Genomic DNA, 19,197 nt, shown 5'->3' with positions numbered 1-19,197 from the left:
ACTTTTTTTTTTTTTCGTCGGGGTGAGGTAGCGATGATGAGTGATGAGGAAAAATGGCAGGGGTGTCTGAAGCTTAACGTGACGGGTAAACACCGGCATACGATAAGCGCCAGGGACGTCATTCACGGTAGCCTCACAAACAGGCTACAGCACAAAGGCGTGTTTGACACATCAGCCATGGATCTTGGTAGATCTGACAGGCATTGGGTGAGACCTAGGGAAGGATCGTGTGTTTTAGGTGTCTTACAGTATAAAAGCCACCTAATGGTCGTGCGGGATGGACGAGAACTTGTCCTCCTACATCTTGGTCTTGATGTGCTAGGCCATCATCTATAGCATCAAGTCATGACAGAGTCCAGCAACACCAAGACCCTTGAGGCCAAGTGCTTCTGTGGATCTGTCCACTTCAAAGTCGACGTGCCTGTGTCCTCTCTGCCGTTTCTTACCCATCTTTGCCATTGCAGCCTTTGCAGATATGCCTCAGGAGCACCATGCATCTTTCATGCGGCGCTACCCCAGGGCGTCATCCCCAAGTTCGTGGCACCATCGTCGGAGAAGAACATGACGGGTTTCCTCGTCGCAAACGGGATGGGGACTTGGAACTTTTGCTCGACCTGCGGCTGCCACATTACCTGCATTACGATCGACAAGAGGACCTGGACGCTCTCCACCTCCATCTTTATCGACGGTTCTGAGTACTTTCACATCCGCAAGCACATCTTTAGCAAGTCGACAAAGGATGGTGGCATTGCGCAGGCGTTGACGCACACGAGGGGCCAAGATTTTATCGACTGGAACCCCCCTGATGACAGGCCGGAGGCAAAGATCGTCGAATCACGCCCCGAGGTTGGTGAGGATGGAAAAGAACGTCTTCGCGTCGAGTGCAAGTGCAAGGGTGTTTCCTTCACGATCCCTCGACCAAGCCAGGAGGTTATCGATGACGAGTACATGTCCCAGTTCGTATCTCACAAGGACAAATCGAAATGGCATGCCACGTTTGATGCGTGTGACGACTGCCGCCTCGTCAATGGGACTCATGTCGTGGGATGGACTTTTGTCCCCCTTTCGGTGTGTGAGCCTCCTATCAAGGATGACCTCCTCATCGGCACGGCAAAGACATTCAAGTCATCAGACGAAGCCTTGAGGTCCTTCTGCGGCACCTGCGGAGCAACAATTTTCTTCTCTCACAACGACCGAAGACCGGGAACTAAGCAGCACATCGTCGACGTGGCAACGGGTATCCTGAGAGCCCCTGAGGGCGTTATGGCAGAGAATTGGTTGACCTGGCGAGGAAGGCTGGCATGGTGCGACAGCGGCAAGAGATACGATAAAGAATTCACGGAGTCGCTGCAGGAGGGAATGAACAAGATGGTGCTGGATAGACACGGCGTGGTTGATGATTACAATATCGGTTGATGGTTCCGGAGTTTCGGAGACGGCGCCGAGAGACGATGCATGACAGGGGAGTTGGGATGGGAGCGAGCGATGCAGTATCAGTCTTTTGTTGATTTTGAAAATCTCAAAATTTTCAGGAATGGATCGAAGTATGCATTTGAATGTGCCAGAAGCCCCTGTTTATGCTCTATGCTTGACTGTGATTCTATCAGCCATGGTGGCTTTTGTGTTAGCGGACTCGCCTCCGAAAGGCCGTAGTAAAGGCGCCGGCGCCGGACAGTTACCGACGGTCTCCGGCAGGGCAGCGTCAACGAGTGAGTACAATTTTGCCTCACTAGAAGAGATAAGTATATCAAAAAAATCACAAGCTCAACTATCCAGGACTCATTAAAGCAATTTTTGACTCTTTTGAAACCTCGACCTCCAGCCTACTAAACCTGCATCACCACGGCTTCCATCACGAGTGGATTACCCGAGCTTTCAGCGACTCACTCACCCCCAAGACATTCCCCTCTCACCAACTTTTTTCCGACTCATAGACATCGCCCAATTCGATGCGTCATGTATCGTGGCGAGCTGTTAGGCAACCATTCAGATTCATAGCAGTTTCGAGAGCCTCCCTATACACCATGGCTTCCTCAAGTCGATCCTACAATGTAGAGTTCTCGCCCCCGCAGTGATAGACGTGAGGCTGACTTGGTTGTAGGACGCCATTGATGCGCTCAACTCACTTCAGACGCCTTTTGATATAATAGAGGCTCGGAGGAAGGCTGGTATTCGACCAGATGCCGTGTCTATCAAGGAGATGAGGACGTATCTTCATCGAATCGGCTATACTGTGAGGGCTTGGTAAAAAAACCGCTTGATATCATGACTAACAAGAAACAGCCCTCAGACTTGGACCGCCTCAAGATAGTTCACGTAGCAGGGACAAAAGGCAAGGGAAGCACTTGTGCCTTTGTCGACTCCATTCTCTCCCAGTACCAGAACTCGTATCCTGCCCTGCGCAAGACGGGCCTCTTCACCTCACCGCACCTCATTGCTGTGCGCGAGCGTATCCGAATCAACTCGACGCCCATCTCGGAGGAACTCTTTGCAAAGTACTTTTTCCAAGTCTGGGACCGTCTTGAGGCGGCGCCCAAGGGGGAAGGCGATGAACTCATGGCGCCCCGGCCCATCTACGCACGATACCTGACTTTGATGAGTTGGCATGTGTTCCTTCAGGAGGGCGTGGATGTTGCCGTCTATGAGACAGGCATTGGGGGCGAATATGATGCGACAAATGTCGTCGAGAGGCCTGTGGCATCAGGGATCAGCACGCTGGGCATCGATCACGTCTTTGCGCTGGGCGACACGGTTGCAAAGATTGCATGGCACAAGGCCGGCATCATGAAGACCGGTAGCGCGGCCTTTACCATTGAGCAGGTCCCTGATGCTGACGAGGTCCTGAGGAAGAGGGCGGCGGAGAAGAAAGTTGACCTCAAGGTTCTGGATATCGACCCTCGACTGGAGGCTGTCAAGATCCGACCAGACGCCGTCTTTCAGAAGCGCAATGCTACTCTGGCTGTCGCCCTAGCTGAGACTGCATTGGAAAAGATTGGAGTTCCTCTACCACCCAAGACGGAACCACTACCGAAGGAGTTTGTCGAAGGTCTCGAAAAGGTTGTGTGGAGAGGTCGATGCGAAGTCAAGAAGGAGGAAAAGGTGACTTGGCACGTCGATGGCGCTCACACATCTGACAGTCTCAAGATGTCGGCCAAGTGGTTCAAGGATGAAACCTCAGGACGGTATGTTGATCCATATTCAACCCCTATTCATATAGCTGATTCACCCCTAAGCCCTGGCCCTCGTGTCATGATCTTCAACCAGCAAGGCCGCTCCGAGGCTGTCGACTTCCTTGATTCTGTGTTCAAGGCGACGAAGCGAGATGACAAACCTGCTTTCGACCATGTCATCTTCTGCACCAACGTCACGTACGCCGCCTCGGGCTACAAGCGAGACTTTGTCAACCGACAGTACGACCCAGCTGAGATCGACAAGATGACAGTTCAGCATCGCTTCGCCGAGAAGTGGTCAGATCTGGACCCTGAAGCCACCGTCAAGGTGATGCCAACGATTGAGCAGTCCATCGACTATGCCCGGCACGTCGGCGAGGGCTTCCCTGAGGGTGAGACGGTGCAGGCCTTGATCACAGGGAGTCTGCATCTCGTTGGCGGAGCCCTGGGCATTCTGGAAAAGGCCGACGCTCTGTGACTGGCAAAAATAGAGGCGCGTATAGGTAGATGGGCATATTAGAACGAAGGCATCTATAATAGACCCTCGGGCTCCAAGGCCCGTAAGATACCCCCTGCAAGATACATGCTCCCTGTTGCTAGGACCTTTTGATGTGAACCACCTTCTTCTGCAATCTTTCTTACTTCAGCGACAGTATCCTGAATGTTGTCAAACGTCTTTGTGTGGCAGCCTGGTGCCCTTTCATCCATCGTTCGGGCTACGCGAAGCTGCACCTCCAAGTCTCTCTTCTCGCCGTCGACCGGCTTCTCCTGGTCGTTTCTTGTGAAAAAGGCATGACTAAAGATGTTTTCTCGTCCCGATGCATCTCGGATAGCGTCGAGCAGCACCGTCAAGAGTTCAGCTGCGTCTCTCTCCTGTTGGTTAAAGACGAGAACTACCGACTCATCTGGTCCAAGTGTAGCGACGAACCACTTTGCAACCTCTTGCATGCTGTCCTTGGTGTGCGCACCATCCAGGTGCCATCCGATGTGCCCCTGCTGGATGACCTCGCAACGGCCTCGAATGTTTGCCTCCTTCAGACCTTGGACCATCTTGTCTGGGAGGCTCAGAAGGGCAGTCTTGGGGTCGCTTCCCATGCCCAAATGCTCTCGTACTGCGAGCACAGCGAGTGCTTGGTTGTACTTTTGAAAGTTTCCAGGGAGTCTGCCTGGCACACCTCCCCATTGCTCAACAAGAGCGTCGTCTATCTCGACGAGCTCGGCGCCTTTCTCTACCGCTCTCTCTTGCAGGACACGCCTCACGCTGGGCTTCTCCTCTATTCTGCGGACGAAACCACGCACACCCGGCTTGAAGATGCCGGCCTTGTGCCAGGAGATTTTCTCGACCGTATCTCCTAACATGGCAACGTGATCGATACCAAGCTGCGTCAAGACGGCAACCGAGACAGCCTCGGGCGGCACCACGTTGGTAGCATCGTATTCGCCACCGATTCCACACTCGAGAACAACACTGTCGACCTTTTCCCGCAGGAAGATGTGCCATGCGAGGATGGTCATAAATCGAAAGAAGAAGGGTTTCGAGTTTGGTCCCTCGGCCTCTGCAGTGCTCATGCCTTCTTTCTTGGCCGTTTCGGAGAATCGCTCCCACAGCTCGAAGAAGGCCTCGGCGAAGAGGCCTTGAGAGACCGGCTCGCCTTGAATGGCAATGCGTTCTCGAGGGCTGACGAGATGCGGGCTCGTATATGTCCCGACCGTTTCATATTTTCGCAGTATGCCTGTTGCGAAAGCACTCACAGAGCCTTTCCCCTTTGTGCCAGCGACGTGTATGTGTCTGAGGCGGGCGAGGTCCTTGGGCTCGTAGCCTGCGCGGCGGAGCCATTGGCGCATTTCTGGGATGGCCAAGGCATTGAGATCCTGAGCTGGCTTTTTTTCAGAGCTGGAACCGGGAGTCTTTTCAAAAAGATGGGTGATTTGGCGGTTGGAGTAGAGCTGCGAGAGGAGGCCGAGAGCCTCGCTGTAGCTGCGTGATGCGGTGCTGAGGCACCGACCAGTGCTTGTCGAGCTCATGGCTAAGACGCGCACTCTGGCGTGGCTGCTGAGCAATGAGCAACAGTATCGCATTATTTTACAATCATTGATCGCACATTATAAGTGATTGATATGCTGTGCTGTGTAGAGTTGAGGTTAGAGATGAGTTTTTGCTGGTGGTGTCAATTGACGTGGGAAAAGAGACTGCCTAATTCGTCAACCAAGAGGAGCCTTGGTCTTGCATTAATCATGGTTTTTTCATCATCATCACAACCTATTCTTCCACTTACCTAACTCCCTGTTAGAGAATGATGTGGATAAACAAAGACCTAGGTAAACATGCTTATCATTTTAGTATCTTTTTTATTGATTTACGTTATTTTCAAATTTAGCAAAGACTTATCTGAATTCACCCGTTCAATCTTCCAGCGGGCCCCCCTTAAGGTTTTGAGACTTGTAAAACATCCAGTCTGAGTTGAAGCTAACAAGTAAACAACCGTTGCCTTGATTGCCACAATCTAAACTTCTGCTTCGTTGTCTGTCTCGTCTTCTGTCTCGCCCGCTGCCTCCTCCTCTTTTGGCCAGGGCCACCAGCCTTTCAACGGCATGTTGTCGTAGATGGCATTGATACAATGTTGCGGTTTACGGGCGTGATAGTAGTACACCCGGTGGCTGCGAGGGCGAAAGGCCATCGCCGAGAGGATATCCTCGACCCTGAGATCCCGTAGCCTAAACTTGGAGAGTACGTGAAGCTCGTGAGAGTGCACCGTGAGCTGGGCCATCCACTGCGGATCATCTTCCAGGTCGTCGAGGTAGTAGGTGCGGCAGAACCTTGGGAGGCTTGGGTTTTCCTCGCGGGGGTAACTCGCATACTCTCCCCTCTCCTGATCGACGTTGACCTCGCTCCAGTAGAAGCCCTCCCTCATGAGTCTCGGCACATCGTGAGCGCTAACCCGGAGGTAGGCTTTCCACTCTGGCATGGTATCATCTGGAACATCCAAATCCGAGACGAATATAATGTCTAGGGCCCAGGCCATTTCGTCCGGGAGATGGCATCTGCACGAAATGCGGGGAATGCCAACTTCGCTGCCGGGCTGCGAGGTTTCGTTTGTTGCCTGTCGGAAATTAGAAACCAGGCCTGCCAACTAAGTAAAGTCAGTATATTACAGCTGGGGTTAATACTATGGGCTACTACCTACAGGGTCGGCATCGGGGTTTGTTGGGCTGGACATCCTTCAGTTTGAAGGGCGAGATCAAGATTAGGCTCGAGAGGATGATGGAAAGACGGAAGCATCAAGAAGCATCCCCACGCGATTTAAATACTTGTCTTGATATATGCGTGTCACACCAGACGTGGATGCCATCATGGACGGCGACTTGGCCGTAAACCACACCCCTCCTGTCCTACTCAGGCTGCCTTGGACAGCTACCGGTCGCCAACCTGCCTTGACACCTGCTGGTGCCACAAGCAAGGCTTCCTGCACCTAGAGTTGACCGAAACCTTGGACACCCCTAGTTGGCTGGTGAGGCTAGACTCGAGGCTTTGGGGACTCTTTTCTTCGTCTTGGCCATCAGCTCCTAAGCAAGCAAGGAATTGCACCTAGAGAACAAGGCCGTACTTGAGTTGATATGAAGCAACACTGCAACTACTTCCCTCAGCATCCGATAACGGCCCGATGGAAGGGAACCAACCCGTGACAATATGCCAACGTTCCGAGCAACATGCGAAGAGTCCCCAAAGTTTATTGCATCCCAACATAATGCCAAGCTGCCGACAGAGGCCTCCAGATTTGATAGAGGGTGAGATGACATCTGTGGAAACACGTCGATCGACAGGAACTGGTCACCAGAGAGCAACCAAATGGTGTCACGCCCTCATCGTCTATTGCTATCTAATACACGGGCATTGAACCCCTCTAGACACGACGACACCAGGGACAAATATACAGAACAAATGAGACGGCTCCTTTTGTTTAGTTTAACCTTAATCCACACGGAGGCTCTGCAGACGGGCCTCTGTAGCAATCACCTAGTCATCGTGTTAGCAGATTGGTCAGAATCAGGAGAGAATACACTTACGTCGAGAGCCTGCTGAACCTCCAACACCTTGCGAACCTCACCCAGCCAATCCTTGCTCAACGTCTTGGCCCATCCCTCCAGGCCGTTCATCTCTCGCGCCGCCGAGTCCAGGTCACCCTCCTCAAGGTATGTCTGAGTGCGGGTCAGGACGCTCTCCACATCGTTGCCATCCGCAAGGCCCTGTTTCTTGAACATGACGTGACTGAGCACCCAGCTGGATGCGTGGCTGGCAACACCAGCCTCATCAGGCAGCAGCGAGGCCTTTCGGACCTCGTTAGCGACACGGCGGAATCGGTCAATCAGCTGAGAAGAAGTAGAGATACCGCGCTGGTAGGCGGTAGGGTTCACAGAGGCGATGGCGGCGTTGACAACGGGGTCGTCTGAGGCAATCTCTCGGAGAGCCACGAGCTCGCGGATAAAGGGGCGAGGGTGGTGGTCATCCTCTAGGCTTGCTCGCACAGCCTCGACGGCAACGTGCAGCTGCTGGGTCTGAAGGTTGCTGTCAAGGACCTCATTCCAGCCGGTTGTGAGCTTCTCAAGATCCGCGACGGCAGAGGACAGAGCAGTCAGCTTGCCTAGTCGGCTCTCACGCTCCTGCTCAACCTGGTTCTCCACATCCTTGACAAACTCCTTCTTAAGAGCAAGGGCCTGCTCGAGGAGCTGGTTCTGGAGCTTCTCCTCGTTGAGCTTCCGCTCACGCTCAAGAAGGACCTTGACTCGGTCCTCGTAGTTCTCGCGGACCTTCTTCATCTCCTCCTCAAACTCATGTCGCCATTGGCTCTCCTGGGTGATCATAGCGCTCTCGACACGGTCAATCAGGTCGGTGGCGGCCTTGTCGAACTCGTCGATCTTGTCCCGAACTTGGCCGGCAGCCTTCTTCTCAAACTCCTCCTTCATCACCTTGAGCTTGCCTCCAACCTTGGTGATCTCATTCTTGGCCTTGCTGACGGAGGATCCGTAGCGGCCGTGGGCCCCATCAGCGTTGATGACCAGGATGAGGTCATTCACCATGTGGACAAGATCCTGAATGACGGGCTCCCTGGCATCATCCAATGACAGAAGGTCAATGGGCTTCAGAGGAGGGTACCTAGAGGGTTCATTGACCTCGGGGGCCTTGAAACCGGACTCGGACCGAGGAGTAGGGGCGGGAGCGGGGGTAGGAGCGGGCTTCTCAACAACCTTAGCAGTAGGTTTCGGCTCAGCAGCCTTGGGCTTGGGGGCCTCAGCCTTGGGCTCCTCCTGCTTCGCAGGGACGGGGCCAGCGCTGGAGCGTCGAGTACCATCTGCCACCCTCCACGAGGCACCGCTCTGGGCGGGGATTCTGACGGCACCATCCGCATCTCGAGACTTGGCACTGGTGGCGCTGTTGGGGAACCTCTTCTTGTACTCCATCTCCTCGAGGTAAAGTACGGCCTGCTCGCCGAATGGGACGTATCCAGTAAAGAAGTCGTGGAAGTTGTCGCTGATACGAGAATACCAGACACCTCCGGCGAAGCCGACGGCACCGAGGACGAACAGAGTAAACACAAAGTTCCTGAGTCTGCGGAAGAAACCCTTCTTCTTGGGAGCTGGGGGAGGGGGAGGGGGCGGAGTCGTCGTCTTGGAAGCGTCTACAGTAGCGGCCTTGGTCTCTCCGACATCGTCAATGGTGGTCTCGTGGATCTTGTCAGAGGCGACAGACTGGGTGTTCGGCAGGGCGGGGGAGGATTCGGACTCGGGCTTCTTGTCGACAGCATAGTGACGCTGGAGAGATGAGGTTAGTGTTTCCCGGCATCCGTTGGTGACGTTTGAAGGGCAAGCTTACCTGGCCGACGAGGGGAGCGCGCCGCGAGGCCGCAATGGGCCATTGGCGGGCGGCAGCGGCCACGGAGGGCCTACCACCGAGCACCCTCACAGACCGAAGCGAAGTTCGCAACATGAGGGAATGCAATGGCGAACAGGGCGCGGTTCGCGATGCGGGTTGAATTCGGTTAGATGGAGTTGAGAGCAGCTTCAAAAACGCTCAGGGTAAAAGTTCGGCTAAAGCCAGCTCCGGATCCGCTAACATGCCCGAGCGGCAGGAACCGGGTGACGCAACTAGAATGATACTGATACTGATACTGATAATGGCAGTTGGATAGCGGAACATGAGAATATCATTACGATAGGAATTGGCTTAAATATGGATTATTTACATGCGGTTATGGTTCGTCTCATTTTCCGGTATTTTCCCTTAGTAATTCTTGTCTTCAAGGCTGTTATACCAACATGTAGTTGAGCTGGTAGTGACGCTATCGCATGTGAGCGAGGCCAAGATCTTGATGACCTATATCTGTGTCAACCACGTCACAATACATACTGAGATACAACCTAGTGTTTAAAGGATGTTGTTAGTCTCAACCAAGTGACGCCTGATATCAAATGCAGTTGCCTGATACTTACCCCGCGTCATGTTGTCTTGCGTTTCTCGGCACTTCATGAAGCAGTCACTCGTCATCAAATGGCTTCAGTTCACCTTGATCTAACAACAGCAGTCTATTCAGACGCTGAAAACATAATAGGGAAATGCTACAGAGTGCCTTGTACAAACTCTCCTGCTCATTCATCCAGCAAGCCACTCTATCTCTCTCCGTGGCGCCCAAAGTGCTGAACTGGGGCAGTGGTAAGCACTCGGGAACCACCCAAACCACCGCGCGACAAAATTCAAGTTCGGTATTAAAAAGTATGGACTGAACTGATTCCCTCCAAACCCAAAGACTCCAGTAAGTATGTGACGCGCCCCAGCTCATTAAGCAACTCGGATCGGAGCCTGTGAATGACACCTGCTATGCATGTACCCGCGCCGAGCTCTCTTGTGTGGTGAATTCGCGGGAGCGTAGTGAAAGGTTGCCTCTAATCTCGATGACTCAAACTCGGAATGGGATTTAGCAGGCGCAGGGTCCGCTGATGTTGGTGTTGGAATTCTCAGGAGCCAGACTGACTCCTGGTCGTTGGCCTGGTCGAGCGTGCCGGGGTCCGGCCTGGTCCAGGGGAAGCTTCTTGGCGATGGCTGTGAAGAGGTTCGCAACGTTCTCGGCTGTCTTGGCCGACGTCTCGAAGAAGAGGAGACCAGCCTCGCGGGCGTAGGCCTCGGCGTCGGCTGTGGGGATGGCACGCTTATCGGGTTGCTCCGTGACCAAATCCAGCTTGTTTCCTGCAAGAGCGATGATGATGTTCTCGTTTGCCTGGCGTTGGAGCTCCTTGACCCACGCCTTTGCCTTATCTAGTGATGCCTGGTACGAGTTTAGCATGTTGCTGAGGGGACCGGTTCAGCCTGGGGTTGGGCATACGGATTGGGTGATGTCGTAGACAACAACAGCGCAGTTGGCGTTTCGGTAGTACATGGGAGCCAGTGACTTGTAGCGCTCCTGACCGGCCGTATCCCAGATCTCGAACTTGACAGTGGTGTTCTCGTCGAGCGAAATGGTTTGGGTGAGGAAAGCAGCGCCGATAGTAGACTCGCGATAAGAATCGAATTGGTCCTAGAGGGTATATGTATGAGTCCCGAGCACAATGACGTGGGGATCAAGTCGCTTTTACCTTGACAAATCGCAAAACTATTGAGCTCTGAACAGATATGTCAGTATGGAATCATGGTGGAGGCCATCGCTGTGATATACCTTTCCAACGGCAGACTCGCCTGCAACAGTGGTTAGCGACTAATGAACCAGGCTGACGAATTAGAAGAGTGGCTGGGACGTCACATACCCAGAAGAACCAGCTTGAATTGCGCAAAACGGGTGTTGGTGCCGCGGGCGCCAGCGGGAGGTGCTCGGGAAGCCATATTGGAAGACGGGGATGCTGTGTCGAGATGAGAGTGCACGGAGGAGCTTCAGCGAAGGCCGGCGGTAGTGGCGGTATGACTGCTGGTGCTGGGGGTTGGGGCAGGCAGTCGGACGTGTCCTAGACAACGGCGTGGAGCGACGTCGGGTTGGGCAGCGTATCGAGAAATCGGCCGTGGGATGCGCAGGGACAGCGGAAGCGTCGATATAGGATGGATAACTGCAGCAGTGGACAACCGGACAAAGAGATGGAGAGAGGAAGAGTCGACGGGAGGCTGAAAGGTGAGAGGCGAGTGCGAAGAGATGGGCTCTAAGTTGGTTTGGGATGGCGACGGCCTTGAGAAGAGGGACCCGACTAGAGCGGCTGCCTTGGTCGTGACTGGCTGGAGACTCACGAGGCACACGTCAGGGTGCCAGGCAGGCCCTTTTTCTAGCGGCTGTGCCACTGGAGGATACGGCGGGACGGCCTTGACGGGGTCTTGGGGGTCCGAGAAGGGGTACGTACTCTATCACTGGAGCACCTACGCACGCAAGCACGCGCAATCTGACCTCACAGAGAGGGCGGTACCTGGATGTCTGGGGCGTCATGGCGGGACTAGCAAGTACCTCGGGCCCTCCACCCTTTTCACAGGCCATTCACAAGCCCCATCCTTGTGACGTGCATCATTAGAGCGGTGCGCCACAAGCACTCTTGGCTTCCCTTATCCATGTGGCTGTGCCCTAGCTTCGCTGGCCTCATGGCTCACGCCGTCTTGAGCTTCTGTTCTAATCAATCATCTCGGCCCATCCCTCGCGTCGAGTCCCTTTTCTCAGGCCCTTCCCTTCCTTCTTAGCCTTCAAGGGCAGACAAGTCGCCGATCTGGCCACTCCCCAGTCCCCGGCTTGTACTTTAATTTCACAAGCTTTCCGGCCGTTCCTGACCTTCAACTTAATTCAAGCTCCGTCAACCAAGCTCCCGGAAGCTTGACCACACCGCCCATGATGGCACAACTTCACGCCTCCAAACTCCCCTATCGCGACATTAATGTCAAGGTTGCCAACGACTCGTACACCTTCGCCTCGCCCTCGTCCCCCGATGCGCCCGCCCTCGTCATCGACCGTCCTACTGGCGATCTTCGTCTGAGCCCAGGCGGCGCCGCGTCGGCCAAGCGAACGACTCGTGTCTCAAGTATTGCCGGTATTCTGGGAATTATCCAGCTCCGACTTGGTTCGTCTCTGCTACGCCAACCGCTTGGATAACCCTAGCTGGTGCTGGCTGGTGCAACAACGCTGACCATATCAAGACAAATATGTCATCTTCATCACAAAGGCTCAGCCCATGGGCCGCCTCAAGGGCCACATGGTCTACAAGGTCGCTGCCACCGAGATTCTACCCATGCGCGAGCGGTTGATCCATGACCCCGACGAGGACGTCTTCATCGAGCTCCTCAAGACATTCCTTGCCTCCGGGCCCATGTACTTTTCCTACTCCATCGACCTCACCAACTCCTTCCAGCGCCAGTCCCTCGCCGACACCTCCAAGCCCTTGTGGATGCGGGCCGATGACCGCTTCTTCTTCAACAAGTATCTCCAGAGCGACCTGATCGATTTCCGTAACAATGGCGCCCGATCCCAACCCGGTGCGCAACCGGCCATCGACCCTTTCATCCTACCATGCATATTCGGCATGCTCGAGATCAAGCCCACCACGTTCAAGAACAACCCTCTGACTATGGTGCTCATCTCTCGACGCTCACGCCACCGAGGCGGTACAAGATATTTTACACGCGGTGTAGATGAGGAAGGACATGTTGCCAACTACAACGAAACGGAGCAGATTATCATTCTCAATGACAGCAACAGTGGACTGGGTGGATACGCAGGCAGCTCAGACATGCAGAGTGGCAAGTACGGTGCTGGCGCTGGCCAAGAGATGCAGATCTTCTCCTACGTCCAGACCCGCGGAAGCGTTCCGACGTTCTGGGCAGAGATCAACAGCCTGCGATACGTTCCCAAGCTCCAGATCCGTGGCATCGATGCAGCCCTCTCTGCGTCTCAGAAGCACTTTGACGAGCAGATCCGCTTGTATGGTGACAACTACCTCATCAACCTCGTCAACCAGAAGGGCCGTGAGCGTCGGGTCAAGGACTCGTACGAGAAGATGGTTGAAAAGCTCATGTCTTCGCCCAAGGAGCTACACGAGGCCGACCTCCTCAGCGAGGAGAAGTTCACCACCATACAGCCCGAGGGTAACCGCCAGGAGTTTGACCGGTTGCACTACGTCTACTTTGACTACCACAGCGAGACCAAGGGCATGAAAATGCACAAGGCATATGCCCTCATCGAGAAGTTGGCCGATGCCCTCGACAAGCAAGGCTACTTCCGGGCCGTCGACACGCCATCTAGCATCGACGGGAACCTCGATGCTCGCAAGTACCAGACCAGCGTCATGCGCACCAACTGCATGGACTGTCTCGACCGAACCAACGTGGTCCAGAGCATGTTCGCCCGCCACACCCTTGACCGCATCTTTGAGGATGTTGGCTTCATGCCTCGGGGCGCCTCGTTCCGCGACGAGGACGCTGCCTTTGAGGATATCTTCCGCAATATCTGGGCCGACAATGCCGATGTCATCTCCACCGCCTACGCCGGCACCGGCGCCATGAAGACAGACGTGACCCGAACCGGCAACCGAACCAAGGTCGGTGCCCTCCAGGATGCCCGCATCGGCATCACGCGTTACTTCCGTAACAACTTCCTCGATGGTCCTCGACAGGACTCTTTCGACCTTTTCCTCGGAGCCTACAGGCCTGGCTCCACCAACATTGGCACCACTCTTGTCTTCACTGACCGCCGTCCCATCCTGATCCAGGCAATTCCCTATATTCTTGCATTCAGTACATTTATTATTTTTGTCGGTCTCTTCACCCGCCGGGCCCCGGACGCGAGCGTCCTGCCCATGCGTATCTTCCTTTTCTTCTGGTCCATTGTCGCACTCTGGACCTTTAGCTTCGTTTGGAGCCACGGCATGCTCTATGTAAGTCTTCCCGTCCGTGATCTTTGCCAAGCAGCAACTAACTTGTTCCCAAGGTCAACTGGCCCCGTCTCAACCCCCGACCATACGCCGTGGAGGGTTACAACGAGCACTATGCCAAGGCACGCAAGGACGCTGTCATTGGACCCTATGTGGCCAAGCACGAGAGGGGTCTCAGCACGGCCCGGTACCTCAACGCGGAGGAGGGCAAGAAGAGGATCGAATAAATCAAAAAGGGGAGGTGCAAACGGTGTTTTTATCTAAGGAGTGCGTCATTTGCTGGCGAAGTGGTTCGGTTCAGTTTCAATTGTTTTTTCAAACCAGGGACTATGGAACCCTGCCATTTTTCGAGACCAGCTTCCAGAGAAGGAGAGTTTCTTAGTTGTTGTAATGATGGATTAGTTGTCGACATGGCTTTTTATCCTACACGCTTTTCTGTTGTTGTAATATGGGATGTGAATATATATAGGGATACAAGAGATAAGGAGACAAAAGAAGATAGTGTTAAAAGAGAGTGTGTAAAAGACGGTGTTTTGTCTTTGGTATTAGCTTAGGTTACATAGTTACAGAGATGATGATTAAAAGGAAGAACGAGAAACAAAACAAAGGTCGCTTAAGCACAAGAAAAGGTCGTACACTCTGAGGTTATATGCTGTCACTCGCTGCTACTGTTGTCGATCGCAACAATACCCAAAGGCATCCCCACTGCGCCGCGCCATGCTGCTGCCCTCATCGTGGAAGAAAAGGGGTATCAATATCGGACTTTGCCGTGTGTCCAAACAAGAAGGGAAAAAATGGGGGAGGCAAGGATAGGTAGTAAAAGGATAGAGTGATAATGGTAATGATGAGAATGTGTGGATGTGAAATGATGTGGTGGTAACCTCTTGTACCATCCAACGCCCCGTGTTGAAAACTCCTCTCCTGCACCGACTCCCCTCTTCCAAACTCCGGTCATTTTTTGTTGTGTCGTGTATGTGGCCCTCTCGTCTTCTCGTCTTCCCCCTTTTTCGTCCTTCGTCTATAGCCACAGGAGCCACTTGATGCCTCCCCACACGCCTTGTCCGAGGCCCAGAACGATTCTAAAGATAGTGACGACGAACCAGACGTACCACATGAAGCCGACGAGCACCCACTCGACGACGGACCACATGCCCCGGCGGAGCCATCTAAACCTTCTGCGTCTGTTGCGCATCATCTTCTCGATCAGGTCGAGGACGTGCTTGACCTTGAGGAGTTGACCCAGGGCAAGGTCCTTGCCCGTCTCGTCAGCTTGGTCCGCACCCTCGCCCGTCATGCCCGACAACTCATCTGCGATACGAGAGCGGACACACCAGATGCGCTCTTCCAACTTTGGACGAGTCTGGCCCGTAAACCGATCTGCCGAAGTCTGCCATTGCTCCATTGAGGTCTGGATGGCGACTCCCAGCGTGCGGCTCGCCAGGGGAAAGTGATCACAGTAAGGTATCGGGTCATCAGATGGCAGTGACTTCTTGGGAGTCAGCTTAGCAATCTCAACCCACGGCACGCTTGGAACATTCGACTGAGATGAGCAGCCAAGCGTCTGAAGGCTATCCTTGCCAAGGGGCCTCTTGGGCTCCTGAGCACGGCGGGAGATCTCCATAGCCTTGATGCCAGACGTGAGAATAAGCGTTCGTAGTCGGGCAATCTCTCTCTTGGAGAGCTGTCCCTCCTGGGGAAGGGCTTGGTTCGCGATGGACCACTTTCTAGCCTTGAAGTTGTCAGGCTCATCAAACCGAACCATGGGTCCAACCTCATCAGTGTTCTTCTCTGTAGCCCTGGCGCTCTCACGGCACGACTCTGCTTCCGACATCTCAGGTTCGGCAGGAATCTCTTCAACTTTTCGTGGATCCGTATCATCAGGCACATCAAGCTTTGGTGGCCTAAGCACAAGACCGCGAGGCTTAGCTTCATTCAGCTTCTTCATATCAGTCGATGATGATTTGTGGTTGTCCGGCAGTCCTGACTGGGCGCGTGTGTCTGCAATGGGTTGGAACGATGGCATTGTGTCCAAGAAGTGTTTCGGTCCCGGTTGAGATTCGGGCTTGTTTCGCCTTGAATTGGACCGGGACAGAGTGAGAGATAACCGTGCTCTTCCCTTGGACTGGTCATTATCCGATTCATCGGCAGAGAAAGCCTCGGTCGACGGATCCAATGGCATATCCCGTTTCCATAGCATATCGCCCAGCCTTGAAACGCCGCCTCGGATTACAGTATCGATCCGAGGCCCCTTGAAGATTCCTCGAAGACCAACCTGATCGTCGCCCCTTGGCCTGATACTGCCCACACTGCGCTGATACTTGTGGCCCTCATAGTTTTGTCGTGAGTTGGACGGGTGTCGCTCAAGCGGCTTTGTCTCGGTAGGTGAGGCAGGTTCAGGTATAGACGGCCGGCGGCTAGACGATTCGGTATCGACAGGTTGGTCATCGTCTTCTTCACGACTCTTGTCTCGGAATATTTGCTTGACCTTGGTAAAGGGGTTCCTTGATGGAGATGAGGATCGACTAGATGGAGCAGAGAGTTCCAACCCAGTTGGCGGCGCTGACAGACTTTGCTGCGGCATGAGTTCAGGAGACATTGGCTGAGGAGAGTCGATGTCTTCCACATGGTGTTTTCCACGCTTAGACCCTCCTCCCGTGTATCTCCCCAGATGTGGCCGAGACGAAGACTCTACCACGCCTTTGTCCTGCACAAGGCGAGGGTCCGAGTCGCTCGGCTCTGTTATAGACCACTTCCCGAGACCAGGTGATTTCAGGGGCAGGACATGCTCGGGGAATGCAGAACCGTCAGCTTGCATATGCTCTGCCTCGGTTTCCTGAACATGGGAAAGCCTCTGCTGTCTCGTTTCTCGGGCGATCATTTCCAGCATCTGCTTCTCCAAAAGTTCGTTGTCGCGACTGGATATCGTCCCCGCCCGGCGTGGCCGTCGAATCCTTCCCTCGCTCTTCACTTCGTCCTCACTACCAGAGTCCGACAAGGAACCACGCCTCCTTCGCAAGAAATCATGGTGATTGTGAGTCGAGCTCGTATGTCGATGAAATGATCCCATGTCGTGCAGCTTTTGCTTCGTACGGCCGCGGTGGCCCGTTTCGGAAGTGTCTGTATCAATCTTGAGGGGCTTGTCTGAACCCGCGTCCACATCCTCGAGTGTCTTGGTGACGAAGGGCGAGACACCAGTCCCCAGTTCGTCCGTCTGTCTTGACATTGGGCGGCTGATGTCAGCTGTTTGTGGGTATATCTTGCCCAAGAATCTGTCCTCAATGAGCTGCTTGTGATGGTCTTGTTCTAGCCAGTAAGCATCCGCAATCAAGTCGCATGGCTCAATGAACCAATCCACTCTTGGGCGTCTAACACGAAGAGCAGCCTGCGCAGCAGAGTCCGAGGCCATCTGTGGATCAATGTCCTCAGCACCTGGGAAGGGAGGCAGCGCAGGGGTGTCGCTGGAAAGGAGGTCTCTTGCTGCTCGATCTGCTGCCTCATTGACCCAATCCTTGACTGATTCAACATCGGCAAATCCCTGCTTCTCGCCATCGATGACCATCCTTTCACGCGCTCGAACTTTTCGGTTTCGAATGTACTGCAGAGGGTTGTACTCTCGCCCAAGAGGAATCATGAATTCTCTGCTGCCGAACGACATCATCTTTCTCTCAGTTGTTGGTGAACCCGGTGGGCTTGCCCCTGCAGGTCTGTCATAACCCATCTTGAGAGGAGGAAGAACAGCCAGCAAGTGCCGGTATTGGGCCATGAGCTCGAGGTGTTCCCTGGCCTTCTGCGCTCTTGCTAGTGTTGAGGTAGAGAAGTGGTAACGGTATGGGGCGTCGGTGGTGGTCTCAAAAGGAGACCGGAGAGGACTGCTAGACCTCACGCCAGCAAGTCGTGGTGTAAGAGCTTGGTTTGGTAGAGACTGGTTTGGCATCGGTGATATGCCCCGGCTTGTTTTCCGCTGTTGCTGCAGATGGGCTCTGAGATTGCTACCAGCCTGGTTGTCTTGAACGGGTGCCAAACGAGGTGGGTTCGCGCGGCTGTGGTTGCGCCGCGAAGCTATACGGCGGGATTCACTCAGATTCAAGGCCATATTGACAATCTGGGTAGAATCGACATCGAGCGCAGCACCCTGCTGCGCAGCCGCTGGTCTACGGCCTCGTCGATGGCCGTCATGTCGCTTGTTAACAAAGAGCTCCTCCTGAGATGAATCCGGTGATACAACCCGAGCTCGATTACCGCCACCGGAGCCGATGCCGAGCCCGAATTCGCGAGGGACGCTAGAGGAGTACGGCTCCAAAAGGTCCTTTCCCTTTTGCTGCGAGGTGTTTCGGGGTCCGCGCCGCTGGTTGGACGAGTCATCGTCGCCAACGACGGCATCCTGAAGTAAGAAGGCGCCGCTCGCCTGCGGCTTGTGTGTTCGCCGTGATCGGTTTCTCTTCGGCCGGCCGGCTTGGAGGGCGCTGCTCGCATTGGCGGCGCCGCGGGATCTGGGATTGAATCGGGGGAGGAGCTCGTCGTCGGAGAAGGCGAGGGGTCGTTCGGGCGATATAGGGGCGCTGAGGAGGGCACCGATGCTGGCCTCGCCCCTTTCGGCGGTGTCGTAGCTGAACCTCGTGGGATACTCTGGCGTCACCGGGCCAGATCGTCTCCCGTAGGCGCTCAGGGACGACGGAGCACGCAGGTCCGCCATTGCGATGTGCTATTACATACCACGCCGACGCTCAGCTCGGAAGAGAGGCGGGGGGTCTGTCGTCAGTGTTGATGGATAGAGCAGTGCAGCATTTTTTCCTCCAAGGGTCCTGGTCGATCGGAGTCCGAGATCCCAGTCGAAGCTGTTGTCCTTGGTGACGACGGCCTCGAGGTCGGCCCCGGGCTAGCAGTTGGAGCGACAGGTAGGCGAGAATAGCGTAGGTAGGTATGGTATTGCAGTGGATATTGTCGCCAGCCCAGCGGAAAAGACCGCCTTCAAGAGCTCATGGCGCTCCGCAGAGGATGAATGGATACAGTACACGATACGAGTGGATTTTTTGTGTAGTTGTGTCGTTGCATCTGCAGAGCATAAAGGATTGGATGTTCTCCAGTTACTCCATGCGGCGGCGACAGCGACAGCCCCTGCCTTGTTCTAAGAACTGACTTCCATTTAGGT

The 19,197-nt window shown here is 54.4% G+C and overlaps 8 protein-coding genes across 8 annotated transcripts; 3 read left to right on the top strand and 5 right to left on the bottom strand.

Moving 5' to 3' along the window:
- Positions 1-345: 345 nt before the first annotated feature.
- LRP88_09045 (Mss4-like protein) lies at positions 346-1,416 on the top strand (the record flags this gene model as incomplete). Its single annotated transcript, XM_083245541.1, has 1 exon — positions 346-1,416. The coding sequence occupies one exon, from the start codon at positions 346-348 to the stop codon at positions 1,414-1,416; it is 1,071 nt and encodes a 356-aa protein (XP_083100035.1).
- Positions 1,417-2,024: 608 nt separating this feature from the next.
- LRP88_09044 (Mur ligase) lies at positions 2,025-3,648 on the top strand (the record flags this gene model as incomplete). The annotated part of the gene is made up of 4 exons (XM_083245540.1): positions 2,025-2,051; positions 2,102-2,233; positions 2,284-3,182; positions 3,234-3,648. 4 exons carry the CDS (start codon positions 2,025-2,027, stop codon positions 3,646-3,648), a joined length of 1,473 nt encoding a protein of 490 aa, XP_083100034.1.
- A 370-nt stretch (positions 3,649-4,018) lies between these two features.
- LRP88_09043 (Mur ligase) lies at positions 4,019-5,195 on the bottom strand (the record flags this gene model as incomplete). The annotated part of the gene is made up of 2 exons (XM_083245539.1): positions 4,019-4,043; positions 4,099-5,195. 2 exons carry the CDS (start codon positions 5,193-5,195, stop codon positions 4,019-4,021), a joined length of 1,122 nt encoding a protein of 373 aa, XP_083100033.1.
- A 479-nt stretch (positions 5,196-5,674) lies between these two features.
- On the bottom strand, positions 5,675-6,388 carry LRP88_09042 (uncharacterized protein; the record flags this gene model as incomplete). The annotated part of the gene is made up of 2 exons (XM_083245538.1): positions 5,675-6,301; positions 6,356-6,388. 2 exons carry the CDS (start codon positions 6,386-6,388, stop codon positions 5,675-5,677), a joined length of 660 nt encoding a protein of 219 aa, XP_083100032.1.
- Positions 6,389-7,140: 752 nt separating this feature from the next.
- LRP88_09041 (mitochondrial inner membrane protein Mitofilin) lies at positions 7,141-9,153 on the bottom strand (the record flags this gene model as incomplete). Its single annotated transcript, XM_083245537.1, has 3 exons — positions 7,141-7,185; positions 7,236-8,978; positions 9,040-9,153. 3 exons carry the CDS (start codon positions 9,151-9,153, stop codon positions 7,141-7,143), a joined length of 1,902 nt encoding a protein of 633 aa, XP_083100031.1.
- A 985-nt stretch (positions 9,154-10,138) lies between these two features.
- LRP88_09040 (ras family-domain-containing protein) lies at positions 10,139-11,037 on the bottom strand (the record flags this gene model as incomplete). Its single annotated transcript, XM_083245536.1, has 5 exons — positions 10,139-10,486; positions 10,544-10,735; positions 10,794-10,820; positions 10,874-10,893; positions 10,962-11,037. 5 exons carry the CDS (start codon positions 11,035-11,037, stop codon positions 10,139-10,141), a joined length of 663 nt encoding a protein of 220 aa, XP_083100030.1.
- A 979-nt stretch (positions 11,038-12,016) lies between these two features.
- LRP88_09039 (SacI homology domain-containing protein) lies at positions 12,017-14,275 on the top strand (the record flags this gene model as incomplete). The annotated part of the gene is made up of 3 exons (XM_083245535.1): positions 12,017-12,242; positions 12,319-14,051; positions 14,105-14,275. 3 exons carry the CDS (start codon positions 12,017-12,019, stop codon positions 14,273-14,275), a joined length of 2,130 nt encoding a protein of 709 aa, XP_083100029.1.
- A 791-nt stretch (positions 14,276-15,066) lies between these two features.
- LRP88_09038 (uncharacterized protein) lies at positions 15,067-18,741 on the bottom strand (the record flags this gene model as incomplete). The annotated part of the gene is made up of 1 exon (XM_083245534.1): positions 15,067-18,741. One exon carries the CDS (start codon positions 18,739-18,741, stop codon positions 15,067-15,069), a length of 3,675 nt encoding a protein of 1,224 aa, XP_083100028.1.
- Positions 18,742-19,197: the final 456 nt, after the last annotated feature.

This window comes from Fusarium phalaenopsidis, assembly GCF_050370095.1.
Source record: "Fusarium phalaenopsidis strain FUZ10S chromosome Unknown contig_32302, whole genome shotgun sequence".
In the NCBI taxonomy this organism is placed as follows: Eukaryota; Fungi; Ascomycota; class Sordariomycetes; order Hypocreales; family Nectriaceae; genus Fusarium; species Fusarium phalaenopsidis.
The sequence above is the reverse complement of the archived record's forward strand: the minus strand, read 5'-3'. Positions and strand labels throughout refer to the sequence as shown.